The 15267-nt window shown below is 45.1% G+C and overlaps 1 protein-coding gene and 1 long non-coding RNA gene across 4 annotated transcripts in view; one reads left to right on the top strand and one right to left on the bottom strand.

The window, feature by feature from the left end:
• The window catches only part of LOC112981126 (Golgi integral membrane protein 4-like), a 49082-nt gene extending 43028 nt beyond the window's left edge, over positions 1 to 6054 (bottom strand). Inside the window, exons 1-2 of one of the 3 annotated variants that reach the window (XM_026096514.2) lie at positions 5703 to 6054; positions 5399 to 5592 (exon numbers count right to left, since the gene is read on the bottom strand). In XM_026096514.2, the coding sequence (XP_025952299.1) occupies positions 5399 to 5585 (187 nt within the window). In that variant the 5' untranslated portion in view covers positions 5586 to 5592; positions 5703 to 6054. Of the gene's footprint in view, positions 1 to 5398 lie in introns of all 3 variants that reach the window. The other 2 variants (XM_064525468.1, XM_026096513.2) reach the window with 2 other exon arrangements.
• Positions 6055 to 6252: 198 nt separating this feature from the next.
• Positions 6253 to 9262, top strand: LOC112981128 (uncharacterized). The gene is made up of 2 exons (XR_010392824.1): positions 6253 to 6387; positions 8622 to 9262. It is a non-coding gene; the product is annotated as an uncharacterized LOC112981128 (long non-coding RNA).
• Positions 9263 to 15267: the final 6005 nt, after the last annotated feature.

The following is a 15267-nucleotide window of genomic DNA, read 5'->3' as shown; positions in this document are numbered from 1 at the left end:
CAACAAGCCTTTCCTCTTTCAAATGGTCTGCGCCACTACAGCTTTCTAGGCTTTAAGCACACAGTAGTCCTCATAAAATCCAGACCAAGGAAATCAACAATTCTGAAATATATTCAGACGCCTGATGCCCTAAACAATGAAAAGGTCAGGTCGAGTTACCAGCTATTTGCATTTCTTTGCCAACTGGGAACAGATAAGGACTGGAGCAGGGTGGGAACTGTTGGACAGGAGATAATAGCGATTCCTGATAAAGCATACCAGCCCCTCATCCTGTGAGTATTTGCGGTCAAGTTTCTCTCCATCATGCTTTGGAGTCTAAACTGTGAAGCCCAAGAACTAGGTTTAGAGGCCAGTGGCTGAACTGTATATTTGCAAGCCAAGTCCACTGTCAGGCTAAAGATGGCCAGAGCCTTTGAGGTTATCAGCTCTGTGAGGGCACAAGCAGTATGCAGGGGAGAAGTTTTTTCCCTTTCCCCCCCTCCTTCCTCCTCATTAATTGGCCCTTAGATAGATAAAAGCCAGCAAGGATAAACGGGCCACGCAGCTCCCTCTTCTATTTCACGCAACAGTGTCTGTGCTCTGCAAACATTGTCATGGCACAGCAGCCACATGACAAATGAAAGTGCCTCCTGATAGATGCTAATTTTTATCCACTCTGAATGCTAACCAAGAGCTTTTCCTGAGTCACAGCACTCAGCTACAACAGGCTCCTCTACATCTCCTGTACCCAGAGGGAGACTGCCACCATTGCAGAATGGCACTGGGCTGCAATTCAGAGGGGGAAGAAAAAGAAACTTGCCTCCAGAGTCAAGATCTTTGGGATGAATCATGCCACGATGCACAGCCTCCAGGAAAATGAACAAAGTGGGATGATTTTTTTCACATATAAGACAAATGCTAATCCAACAGCTTGCCAAGACCCTGCCAATCCAAAAGCCCCACCTGCTTCACCCTCTCACTGCAGGTGAGTCCACAGAGGCTGCCAGCTCCACTCAGGTCATATGGTAACAGCAAAGGCAGCACACGTCCTGCGCTAACAAGTATTTTGCTACTTGAGAGAAGATGCTCCAGCCTGGGGAAAATATTAGGCACGAAACATCTATATGTACATCTAATATTTTAGAGCGTTGACCACCAAGTGGCACCAAGCCTAGGACAATGCAGATGTCACTTTCAATACACACATGGAGAAGAGCTCATAGGAAACAGGCATCCTAAAAATCAGGACAGCACATCTTCCAAAATATACTACAGCCCATCCAGGAATTACAAGGTTAAGGTGGGGACTACACAAGAATCAAACTCTGACCAGAATAGTCCTTCCCGGACTTAGCATCTGCAAGTTTGATGCCTCTGAACAATACAAGGACTATTCTTTTGGCTCTGCCAGCCTGGGCTCATCATGTGACAAGTTCAGCCCAGTCCCAGGATAAGGAGCCATTCCTCAGACATCTATTCAGGTCCAAGGTCTCTCTCTTGAACCATCTAACTCCCTCCCTCATGCATTCTCTAAGAGAGTAGGTAAGACCAACATCTTAGGCCAGAAATTCCTAGTGTCTCCATCCCCATTATTTCCTTCCTTCTCCATCCCTAGTTAAAAATGATAGACATGTCAATGGTGAGGATCCTTCACCTGGGCTGGGCCACTTAGTTTTTTCCTATGAAGCGAGATCACACATCCAAACTGAGAAATAATGAGGCAAAAGCAAGGAAGACAAAAACAACACAAATGTATTCTCCAAGCCATCACAGCAGAAATATTTATGTTTCTAATCTGGAAAGATTTTTCCCCTCCTGAGCACATTGATGAACAGCAAGCCTATCACTGCAGCTGTCCAAGTGCCAAATTCAGTTACAGCTTTATTTTTAGACACGCTTTTCAACAGACTACTCAAAAAGATGTCACCCTGAGAGCTTCCCCTGCCCAGCTCACTATATGTCCAGGGCAGCACACAAGAGACTGTGGGCAATTTTTCAATACACGCTAAGAAGCCTTGTTCAAGGAAACTGTCATCTTAAAAACATCAGCTACTTTCCAGAAGCCTCGTCAGCTCTGGGCACACTGGCTTTTGTTAAGAGCATCTCACTTGCTTGCAGTCTTACCTAGAAGAGCACTTGAGGACAAGTCTTTGATGTGATGTGAACCTCAGGCCATCCATGAAGTCATGGCAGCAGGGACTAACAGGGATGACCACCAATTAACAAGTTTTAAGATGTCCTTTCATGCACACTGAGCTTCCAGTGTGTATTTGCCTGAGCAGCTCTGGGAGAGGAGTAATTTCCCATGTTGGTGTTTCTCAGCAGTTTTCAGCACACACAAAGCAGCATACACTTCCAGAGTCCACTGTGCTCCTTCTCCTCCCTCAGCTAATCACCTAGAAAAGCTTTTCTCTCTGCTGCTCTCCTTGTTACAGACATCAAGGAAATACTCCTGCCAGTTTCCATCCAGTCACATGACAACTAACTAGTCATGGCATCACAGTCTCGAGTCTCCCAAAAAGGGAGGCTGCAGCCATGCTCAAGAATAATCCAGAGCAAGGGACAAGGGAAGCAGAACAAAAGCCAGACTCATCATATGCCTTTCTCTAAACAAGAAGGATGGCAAAGGAAACAGCATGTAAGAGACACCTAATGGTGAGGCTAGGAGAGCTGTATTCTCATACTCATCCACTGTGCAATGGCAGCCCACTGTGTGAGAGAGAATTCCTCCATCCCAGACAAAGCACAAGCTAGCTGATGCAAAGGGCACTAGCCACTGGGCAGGCTACAAGAGCTTGGACAGGGACACACACACAGAGGTGACAACACCTTCCCATCTTCTTTTCACACAGTGCATTTTACCTCCCAACAAATTCAGCAGCTCCTTTGCTCTTACTTTAAAAGAGAGCAGATGAGATCAATTTCCCTGTCTGCAGCTGGTAGAGGACAGCACATGGGAAAAGCACTGCTGATTTCAAGACAGCTCTGCAGTGAGTACACCTTTGCTTCCTCCACTTGCATTCCTTCTCCTTTCACCCACTCTTGTTCCAGCCCTTGCATTTCAAGCCTTATTTACAGAGGCAGCCAGAAGCATTAACAAGATTTTGTACTCAATTATGAGCAGAGTAGGAAATACCTGATTGGTGAAAAGACATCTGAAGCACTGGGTAAACAGTACTGAACTCCAACTCATAACAACACAGTCCTCCTTTTGTAGGGTTGGAAAGAGAGAAATCAGATGGAGAAAACATATCACAAAGTCATGCAATGAAACAGCACAGGGCCAGGAACAGAACACCTGGAAGCTCTGACTCCCATACTCTTCTGCTTTTAGCACCAAATCAGCACAGGTAGCAGTATTGCAAGAAGGCAGCACAAAGGCCACAGCAACATGTGCAAGATATCACTGCTCCTATCTGCCAATCACTAGGCCTGTTCCACCAGAGAAATCCAAAAAGTTTCACCTTTGTTAAAAGAGCTGGACAAGTGTGTTCTCAAAAAGGGTATCCATGGCAACAACTGTATTCAGGAATGGGAAGGCTGACAGTGAGTTAACAACCCCAGCAACAGGCTACAGCTCTGCCATTCAAACATGCTTGGGTGGAAAAACATTATGAGCCTGAGTCGGTTGTTTGCTTGAGCCTGCTGTTTCCAGAGCCAGGGTTCTCCCAGGCTGCCACGATCACCTTATTCTGTGAAGAACCATCCCTCTCTCCAATGCAAGCAAGAGATGCTGACACACCAGAGACAAACATGAGCTAGATTCTGCACCACTGATCTTTGTATCTTGGAAACACAGGATGGAGGTTGCCATGGCTGGGACTGTGCAACATGCTAAGAGCTGTAGCTGTTTGAATGCCTCAACTGATGGAGTAAGAAGAAATAAAATAATATGTAAGAACACAGCAGTGAACCTATCCACAGACTAGATCAACTTACAAGACTGTCTCTTAAGGAAGCATGCTTTAAAAACCCTTCTCTTCCCAATTTACAGAAAGAAATACAGAGCCCTGAACGTAAGAAGTGTGTGTGTCATGTTAAATTACCATCGCAACACTGCAAACAAAATCACCTGAGAATATTTAACCCAGAAGACACATATCTTGAGTAACTGGAATCTGCAGAGTTCTCCCACAATACAGGCTATAGAAAGGATATCACTATATACTAACAGACATCATAATATATACCCCATACTCCATCTGGATTTAAAAAGTATAATCTAGACGTGTCCGTTAGAAAAAAGTGTTAAATGAGTCTCTTGTTCTTGAGGCACCAGAACCACATGTGGACAAGGTTTGTCTGCATAAGCTTCATTCTGTGGGCGCTCCAGGATCAACCCATCCTCCAGTGTTGCACACACAACTGCTGGCTACCAGAAAGTGGTTTCCTACCAAATCTCTCTACAGGGAGCTCAGCAAATCCTGCTAGAGACTCTAAAGCTAGTGAGAGGTGCTAGCACTGTAGCTTTGGCAGACACAGGAAGTCTAGAATGTATAGACTAGAAAAAGGAGATAAAGTTTAGCAGTGGAATAACATGCGCCCTCAGCCTTCCCTGCTGGGATCTCTCCAGGGGTTAAAATGTCATTCTGCCACAGTTAGACATTTATCTAAGGATGGCAAAGGAAAAATAAAAAGGAAGAATATATATAATATGTTTACTTTCCAGCCTTTTGGCAGCTCTTGCCTAAGGAACCAAGTGCTCATGCCACGACTGCTTACTGACCTGCAAGAGTGTGAGTCTCTGAAGCAGGCTCAGAAAAGCCAATTCCTCCTTCTTCCACCACCTCCCATTTAGCAAGCTGTAGCATATATCAGCCCCAAGCAGGCTGGCAAGACTCTTCTAGAGTCACAGATCAATCTCTCAAAAAGGAGGTGGGTTTCTTCTCTTGCAAAGGCAATGGGCAGTAGACACTGATGACAAACATTACTAAAGAAGCCTTTGCCTCCCTATTCACTTTCTGGACAGAGGTTCCCATAGGCCAGAGAGCAAAGCTCTCTAGTCTCCGAGTCTGTCCAACCAGTCCATGTATAAGCTTTGTTTGCATTTTCATTACTTTACATTTAGAGTGACACAGGAGTGGTCTTTATGACCAGAGGAACTATATGGAGAAGGCATGGCGTAAACCAGACACAGCTGAACGCACCAATCCAGCAAATTCTTCCCCTTGATGCTGCGTGCAGCAATTCAGATTCAAGGCTACTCTAATTCTAAACAGCAACGGGGAGAAAGAAACAGGAGACAATGTCTTCTTAGAGCTCTTTAAAGCCAAAAGCTGAACCTCACTGCATAAAGGCACCCAACTAGTCACAAGGCTGTGCAGGAAAAATACCAGCAGGCAGTGCTGGAAGAGAAGGAAGTTCAGAAGGTGTATGCGCACGCGTACACACACACACAGTCTCTCTCTCACAGACTCACCTTGGAGCTGGGCAGACAGCGCTTCCTGCTGCTGTTTGTATTTCTGGGCAAGGGCTTCAGCGTTCCTCACCTTTTGCTGCAAGTGATTGTACATGAAAACTCCTGAGCCCAAACACGCCAGCACCACCAGGCAAAACCCAGTCTGCAGAAGCCCCTTCTGCCTCCTCGAACACATGCCCGTCCCCATGATGGGACTGAAACAAACCAATGTACATTTGTATCAGCACCCTCGCGGTGCTAAAGCATCTGATTATTTTTCTAAACAGCCTTTCTCCACCACAAATTCCCAGGTTCCCTCAGTTACCCTCTGCAAGACTCCAGCAAAGTCTTGCCGTTAGATAATGTTTCCTTCCCTCCTTTCCAGCTCTCAGAGAAGTAGAAGAATCTCTAACAGCCTTTTATTCCTCACTGCCCAGCGAAGCGAAACGCAGCAAGACACCAGTGTCCGAGAGGGGCAGCCGAGGCGTCGGGAGCCGCATCCTTCAGCCGCAAACTGCTCCGAGGGGAGAGCCTCGGGAGGCGTCTCGTACGGGGCTGTCTGGACGGAGGGCGAGTGGAACCGGCGGAGGGGAAAGAGCAGGAGGAGGAGAAAAACTTTTGCTTCCCATGCGCTGCGGTTGGGGGGGGGTGGGGGGGGGAGGCGGGGGGAACCGTCGCTTTTGGCTGTTCCCCACCTTCCTCTCCGAGCACTGACCGGAAAAAATAACCCGGCGGGATAGGGAGCCTTTCTGCTCCCTCCCCTTCGCTTCCCTCCCCTCCCACAACTTGCAACAGTTTCCAAGAGGAAGCGGCGGCACTCGGGAGCGGGAGACAAGCCGGGAAATCGGCCGTGGCATCCGGGCTGCCGCGGCGGCGAGCCCGCCCTCCGCAGCAGGAGGGGCGGCGGAGGGAGGCGGGCTGGGAGGGAGCACGGATGCCAGGGACGGAAGAGCCCCACCGTCCCCCGCTGCTGCCCGGAAGGCCCGGCAACACTGGGCAGCCTGGAAGAGGTGAGTGGCACGCCCGCCTGCCGGGGATAGCTACCCTACAAGCAGCCTGCTGGCGAGGCTGGCACGGATAAACCACAGCCCCACAGAGGCCTGCTGCCTCGGTGTTGAGGCAGCACCTGCAACACAGCCCAGCAAACCCTGACGGGGAGCAAGTGCCTTGGGGTACCCAGCCCGCAGCTGTATAGGCCTAAGGAGGGGTTTCTCTTTCACACTGCTGGACCACCTACCCAACTTCCCTCACAGCCTGCTGATTCCCAAAGACCTCTCTGTGGCCAAGGAAAGTTAGCATCATCCTCTCCCTAAGCAGACTTGGGTCATTGATTCCTTCCATGTGTTTGCTTTCCCCTCCCCTTGCTAAACAATCAGACAAACCCAAAGCCTCTCTTGCTGATGCTGATACCTGTTGCTAAAAGGAGGCAGGTGAAGGACACTTGCACTGATTAACAAGGAGGATGTCTTCAAGTGACTTTTTTAAAAGCTTAAAGGCTTTGAGAACAGAAATCCTGAGAACAGATTTTCTCAGGAAAATGTGAGTTAGTAAAGGCATAAGGACTTCAGAAACAGAGGGGCATAAAATGATTTAAGCCTTTTAAAGGCATCCTGGGCAGCTGTGGCCGTTCCTAGAAGCTAGTCTTAATGTGTTCTGCTCTCTTTGGCAGAGCCCAGCCTGTGACATCCAGACAGGTGATGCACAACCAGATTGTTAAGAGAAGGCAGAAACTGGTTTTCTGAAGCCTTGCCCATATTCTGAGCTTACATGTACTATTTAAGATCCCCAGATTTATAACACATCTCACCTGCACCAACAGGCAGACTGTCAGGTTGGCTCATTTGTTATCTGAGCTTGCAAAGATACTTGCTCTGAAATTCTGCCAAGTTCCATTTTTCAGCTGTCTGGGGAATAAGCAACAATCAACAATTAATGCTTCAGCAGCAATTCCCCTCCAAAAATCATATGCAGTTTTATAATTGTTAATTAACTGAGCTTTACAGTACATGTGGAAAACAGCTGAATGGCATTCCCTCATCCCCATAACTTGCAAATGAGAAAACTGAGGCACAGTATCCTATAAGGTTATGATTTATCTGGAGTAACTAAGTTTTTGATATTCATTTTTCCAAGCACTTTAAGTGGATTTGGTATGTCTTTTGAGATGTATGCTAGAACAAGGGTGACTCAGCCTACTAGAAATTGGGTGATCTGGCTGATTTGGATGCTTCATGCAGTCTGGGTCATGAATCACTTACACATAGGACCAGGGATGACCTTGTGCTAATTCACATGTCTTCAATTCAAGGGACCCTCCTCCACCTACGCTACAAAGACTGCATCTGTCAGACAGCCTTACTCTTCAACTATTTCTTCACATAAATGCCCTGGGTTGAGTATCCCAGCATCTCTTTGAGCTGTTTGTCGGGAGCTGGAATGTCTTTTGTCTGCAGCTTGAGGACTGAAGAGGTAGACTGTGTGGGATTTGAGTCTCAGTTTTGCTTCTATTCAGCACATTCCTTCTCCCCCCCCTTGCTGCTCTCATTAATTACTTCCTCATGTGCTGGTTCCTGCTTGAGAAACACTGGGGATTTCTGAGATTTTGACAGAAAGGACTCTGGAATGGTTTAAAATCCTGAATTAGGAAATGTCTGTCTGAGTGAGATTTGACTGCTGAAGTTTTTGGATCCAGCACTTTTCTATTGCTGTGAGAAACTCAGTTATAGATTAAGCTCCATATTTCTGCACCAGATTTAGGGTCAGATGAATTGTACAGTTCCAGCAGACCTGGGCTCCTTTTAGAGTCAAACTCATCATCTAGAAGACTATTCCATAGAATAGCTCTTGAGACTATTGAGCTGGAGCTCCAGGAGATCCATGCTCACATCTACTAACTACTAGAAGATATATCAACACAGCTAACAAGTTAACAATAGTAGAAAGCCACTCTCAATCTATAAAGACTGTTGGTAACTTCAAGTTCACAGACCATATCTTAAATACAGGGCAGTCAAGGTACAGATAAACTGCTTCCTTGAGGCCTTAAAGAACCATACTCCAACCCCAGTTTAGTGTACAGCAGTGTTCCTTGCCCTTCAAGCAGAGCACAGCTCTCCAGCAGAAAGAGTAGGGAAGCATCTTCTACCAGCACTGCCAGAGATGTTCCAAAATGCATCCAGGGAGCTGAAATAATTTTGAACCCACTTTACTGAAATCCACCCCAATGATTTTGACTTTACTGCAGGATCCAAACTGGAAGGGACCTGTCGTCCATGTACCTGAGATCTAAAAACTGCAACACATATGCAAGACTAACCAAATTTGATAATGGCAGAAGCCCTCAGACAAATTCTTGTAAGACCACTCCAAGACGACCCAGATTCAGCTATTCCTATTGAGAAGCACCCCTCCAAAATGCTCCACAATGTGATTTACTTGCATCTTAATTCTGGTGGAACAAGAAAGCAGATTTACCTTTTAATTCCTCCACATCTTTCATGGTTTGGACTGGTAAACCTCCTGTAAAGAGAGCACCTTGCCTCGAGTGAGAAGAAGCTGTTCTGAACCAGTCTGGCATTCAGGTTCCTTTCTGATCAAAAGCAATGAGGACTGGTTTCAAAGTGACAAAGCAGAAAAACAAAACGGGCAAAGAGTTTATTCTCCCTAGAAAACAAATCACAGTACAGTTAGAGCCTTGTGACTCCCTTGCCTGTTTCTCTACAGTACCTGCAATATACAAGAAACCATTTCAAAGGGAGTTAGTGCCTTCTAAAATATTCATAAAGAGTCTTTACTACCTGACCAAGATACAGACAGCATTTATATCAGAGCCAGGGAACATTCCATCTCCCAAAGGTAATAAAAATAAAGTTTACCAGAAAACAACAGCAAATGAGCAAAGAATTTTTTGTGTGTTTCTTCAGGTGCTGCTAAACTTGCTGCTACTCTAAGTCAGGTTCCAGCATCCACCCCACCTTTCGCCCCATGAGATACAGTCACCTTATACTGCTAAGCCATCCCAGGACTGCTGTTGCTGGCCCCAAACCTTCACAGCTTCATATCTTTGAGACTCAGCTGATGCTGTAGTGCACCACTCCCCTGGGGCTCGTGACTAACTAATTGAAGGATCTGGCACTTCTGACTCTGTGCACAGCCTGTGCATTCTGCTCAGCCCTGGGACTGTTAGACAGCAAGGTCCCTTGTGACATTGGCTCTTCTTTCACTGTATTCTTTTGTTTCCATTATCAGGTTATGGGCAGAGCTGCCAGGAGAAGTCTTTTCATATGGCTAACATGGATAAAGCCTTAACTGTCCGTTCCAAAGAAGCATTTGTGAAAAAAAGATGGTTGAACTGGAGAAAAGCCAACGAGCATGCAGCAAGTGAAGCCCTGCCCATCTATGAGGGGGAGTCACAGTGGGTGGGAGCGGGGGACACTCTTGAATTTGTTAAGCAACAGAAGAGCTTGGCAGGACTAATCACAGCCTGCTGGCCTCAGTCACAGATAGGAGCCTTCCTCACTTTATGAGGAAAGGAATTTGCCTCCCAGGATTCAAGTTTGTTTCTATTCCATGTGGGCTCTGTTCTAACTGGAAAAAAATAGTACTCATATATAGAGAGAATACTGGCACTAGCACAGCAGTTTTTCTTCCTGTTCAACCACTGAGTTTTATGAAGTCCGGTATTAGCTATTGATGAATAGCATCTGTAGAGCTGAGCCTCAAACCTCAGTGTTCACATTCACATGCTGTAACATTGCCTAGTGCAGGACCCTAGACATCAGTATGCCTAAAATAGCAGGGCATTTTGCAGTTCTTTACAGTACCTCTGTGATGCTGGGGTTTATTTCTTCTTTTTTGTAACGAAACTCAGAAAGTCACTATTCTAAAAAACACAAAAAAATTGGTCCCTGGACTTTCTTGCCCCACCATTCTGGATTGTCCAATAGTTTCTTGGAGCCAGGATGTGGTTGGTACAGATATTTTCTTTGCAGTGTGTGATATGACATTTATCATTAGACTCCTGTGGGAGAATTGCTAGGAAAAATAGAGAAGACTTTTTTTATTGTATTCCCTTATGACTAGAGCTCAGCCAAGACTGGGGTCTCATGAGGCAGTCCACTTTCCAGATAAACAGGTAAGGGGTGAAAGCAGAAGCCAGCAGCACAGAACTAACATAGCTAACTCAGTGGCAGATCCACCTGTATACCTCCAGTTCCTACTCCAGAATTTTCAACTGCATCATGCAACTTCCTGGGAGAACATAGAGATATGAATTCTTCTACTTCATGACTTTACTCCAGTGTTTTTCCAGGGGAAGCTTCATGCCTGCACAAACATTCTGTTGGAATGGCCCTCATCAGTGGGACCTGGGCTTTTTTGTTTTGCTTTAGGTTTGTTTTTATGCTGTCCAGATGTCCATGATAGATTTTGAGCATCAATGTGGAAAGATCACTTATGAGCAACTTAGGCTGGCATCCCTGAATGCTGGGTATTAGCCCAAGAGATCTCAATCATCTGCTTTTTAGTACACTCACAAGCCAAGAACTTAAGCCATCTCTTTGCTTTGCCACTGCCTCTTAACTGTGGTCATCAGCACAGAAGAGGGGTATTTAGTGTGAGATTTTCTGAATTGCTTAATTACTGTTGATTTTAAACAGAACAGACATTCCTGAATCACTTATGTGTTTTTGAAAATTTCATTCAGTGTCACAATTTTCCTGTTCAGAGATAATGGGAATGTAGTCAGAATGTTTCTGCCAGGGCTATGTCTCTTTGATTCAGAGGTCTACATCTGTTTGCACAACAGTGGCAGGAGGATCTCATCCGCCAAACATCAGTATCTGAGATTCCTTCTAAAGTGGCTGTCTTCAGCAGCCTCCTGCCAGGTATACATCCCCAGCAGGCACTGAATGGATAATAGTAAAAATTCAATAGGGAAAACAACCAGGACATGGAGCTATAGAAATGGAAACCAGCTCCTGTTCTATATTGTGCTATCAAAAATTGTCTCTGTGGCCAACGATCAAGTTGACACTAAGCTAGTTACAGAGAGACCTCTAAACACAAAAAAATTGTTACCTATTCATACTACCACCTCTACTTTTCTGACCAACACAAATATCTTAAAACACTATTGCCGGTTTGCCTCCCTGCACACAAAGCAAAGGAGATATTTGGAGATAAAATCTGCAGAAGAGCCTATTTCCCTAAAGATCACTTGGCTGTACACAAAAACAGCCAATTTGGCATGCAGGCACTCAGCTCTTGCAAGCAAGTGCATGTTCTAGCCAGCACAAATTCAACCTCAAGGAGCAATTGCAGTCACATAAACTCCAATTCTTATGTAACACTGAGTAACAAGCCTCATGGAAAGTAACACTCCAGGCGCTGTTTATATGATTTGGACAATGGGGAAAGCCCTTTGCGGAAAAATAACTCAAGCCCCTTTTCTCCAGATGATGAGGAACTGTTGATGGGCTGTAAATTGCCTGTTAGACTTAATTCTAGAGTGCACTGTCAAATACCCAGAGGAACATTACATAGCATGATTATGCTGATATTCAAGCTTTTTATCTCTGAAACTCATTCAGTTACTCCCTATTTCCTTACTCATTGTTTATTTAGCTTCTTCTAAGTTACTATTGGCATGGCCTCTCCACCTCCAATTCAGCACAACAATGCACTGCAATATCTCACATCCCCCGTTGCAATTTGATCCCAGCCAGGCTTCATATCTGGCATATGGTGGAAAAGAGTGTTGCCTGTACGTGAACAGCTATCCACAGAACCTGCTTCCTTAGACACTGGCTGCCCTGCAAGGACAGTCAGGAAGAGAAAATGGACTCTTCTGATGGGGAAAAGAGGGAAGTGGCAGATGCTCAGCATTGGGATGTCTCCTTCCTCAACAGCCTAGAAAACTTAGATGGTCTTATAGTGAGGACATAGTGTCCCCTCTGGTTACTCCCATTGTCTGCACTAGCAGTAGGATTTCATGCCCTGGGTTTTCAGCTGCTGCGTGAGCAAAGGCAGCATTTGCAAAGATCTCCAAACCTGGACTTGCAAGAGGGCTTCCAGCCTCAGTTAAGGACTGGAAGGGAGAGAGGATTATTTTCTGTGTGTTTGTTTTAAACAGTCACTACGTTTTATGAGCTTGTTTTAAGAAAGAATCTGGCAACAACTACAGCAAGAAAGCTATTTCTTAAAAAGTTTGTATATGAGGCATAAGGGCCTAATCCTCCCCCCCCCACACACACACACTTTGTGCAAGCAGGAGCAATGACAAACATTCATTTACAACTGCACAGAACTTGACCTCAGGTAAATGAATAAATTCCTTAAGTAACAGTAGCACCTGAGAAAAGGAGGCCTAGTTTCCTTGTCAGTTCAGTGGCTAGGAAAAGAGGGCAAGGGCCAGATTCATCACTAGTGTAATCCCACTGATTTCACTGCAGTCACACTTGGGATCACTTTTGAAGGTTATATTAATGAAGCAAGATGCTGCATTCACAGGTCCTAATCATTAACATTCTGATGTGGCAGAAATTCACGGCATAATACAGCACTGAGAATCTTAAGATAATAAAGAAGCAAAGCTGCCTGCTGACACCATTGCTAGCTAATTACAGCAGCATGGACAGACTTCCTTTGCAGAATTCCGTATACCATATTCATGCAACACAATAAATAAACCATGTTAAAGAAGGAAGGCTAAGAACACATTTCTGGTTTTGAAATCCTCTAATCCTACAGTTATAAATAGATAAAATAATTCAACAGCAATTTGCCTTTTTTTTTTTTTTTCATACAGCTTCCTCTTCTGTCTCCAGATATGCTTTTGCTGAATACTGGACAGGAGAGATGGCAGGGGAAGAACCAGCTATTTGGTAATTCATTCAGAGTTTCCTTATCAGACTCCACTCAGCCCTGGGCTTCAGGCAGAGAGCCACCCTAGACCTCCACCTGTCTTCCACTTGGAACACTCTTTGCTCCTGGGACACTCAGCAAAGGTCAGAAGACAGGATGAAACAGATTGATCCAGGCTTTCTTATTTTGCAGTGATGCTCAGAATTAGACAAACCTGTCTCAGATGTTGTCTAGAGCAGCCACAGCAGGGAGAAAGGACTTCAGATAGATTTCAAACAGCAGAACTGCTGGCACAGACAATTAGCACTTGCAGATAAAGTTTCAGTCCTAAAGAGAGGCGAACCGGCCACTGCTGAGAGTGAACATTCAGCATCCAGAGCATAGGAACTTGTATCATGGCACTACAGAATACACAGCTGCCAGAGCCTCTGGATTACCCTCATCTAGAAAGGGATGGGAAGTTTCCAAGATGAAGACAGTAGTGCTCTCAAACACTAGCAAATTACTTCAAATTACAAATTGCCTGAATCCTTTTGTAGTGTTCAGATCAGCCGCATCAGTGTGCTTCGTATCTCTCCCTTCTGGAAGCAGTTAATTCACTGTGTTTTAAATGGCACACTGGTGCCTAACTATGCAGCCACTAGGAAAACTCCAGCCTTGGACCCAGTTCTGGATTCTTATTGTCAGGAGTCTTCAGACTTTGGTTCTATACCTCAACTCACTCAGCATCAGGAGGCTAACTGTAGTGAAAAGAATGCATTTGGGGAAAGGAAATAGATATTTTGTCACGTGATCTTTTTTAAGCAGTGGAATTTAGAGAAGTGCTGACTTGACTCTATTGGATTGCTCATGGGCCCTGTAGGGAACTCATGGCCTGGGATTCATAAAGCTTAATGTCCTGTTTAGTAGTTTTTGGTTCTAATTACACCCAAATTCTAGCTACATCTTTTCATTTTAAAAAGCAGAAAAGGACCAAGTCTAATCCAGATGCTCTAAAGATCTCCCTCTATTGCCTGGGTGGTCTGCCAGAAAGTGGTGTGTAATCTCCCCATTCCAGAATGTGGGAGCCAGGAGGGAATATTTGCCTCAATAGCTGAGCTGCTGAGAGACCGGTTTGGCTGAGACACACCAAATTTAGGACTATCACCTTTGAGATCACTGGGAGACAATCAGTAAATTCCTTTCTTTCTTTCTTCTCCTCTACAAGACAAAAGCCAGAGGCAGGGACTATTTGTCTTACCTGCTTGTCACTTAAAATTGACAAGCAAGTTTCTCTTCAAGGGTGTGAGGCTGCCCTTTATCTTTGTTTGGCAACCAAGTATAGGCAATAGGAAGCTAAAACAAAATAGTTCTATTTAAAACTTCTGCAGCCAGGAGTTGTTCTAGAGCTGCAGCAGCAGGTTAGGCAGCCTGAAGAACATAAATAAGGTGGGAAGACACTTGGCAGCAGAAGGTATTCTGCTGCCAAAGAGGCACTGGGCATCACTGCATGGTGATCACATGCAAAGAGGCACCGGGCATGTGATGCAGGTGATGCTTGAAATACATGGGGTTGCTATTTAAAGCATACTTGTAGGTTATTTGTACCTCTGCCCCTAACTAGCCTGTGTATCTTAAGTAATTTAATCTCTACACTCATTTCTCTTCAAAGCTGTCTTTTCTCAGAAGGTAGGAAAATTTGCAACACATGACCATGCAATGACAAGCATGGCAGGGCCCTAGCTGGTGTTCTCCAAAATGGCTGGTTAACAGCAGTAGCCAATTCCAGAAACTGCTGGTTTGAACCTATGTGACTTAGTTTCCTGTTCTGTAAGTACTGCTGCCCCCTGAGATCTCTTTGGATCCTGCATTGCTGTGATTCTTTGATCATACATTCTACAGTGTGGATCCTCTGGTGTCTAGTAAGGGTGAGTTTAGATTTGATCAGGACCCAAGTTAGAAATACTAACTCTAATTAACTCCCATTCCTTAAATCAGAAGAATCCAGTTTCTTATTTTCAGCCACTGGACTCACTGCTTCCAATTTC

Source organism: Dromaius novaehollandiae, chromosome 24, assembly GCF_036370855.1.
Source record: "Dromaius novaehollandiae isolate bDroNov1 chromosome 24, bDroNov1.hap1, whole genome shotgun sequence".
In the NCBI taxonomy this organism is placed as follows: Eukaryota; Metazoa; Chordata; class Aves; order Casuariiformes; family Dromaiidae; genus Dromaius; species Dromaius novaehollandiae.
The sequence above is the reverse complement of the archived record's forward strand: the minus strand, read 5'-3'. Positions and strand labels throughout refer to the sequence as shown.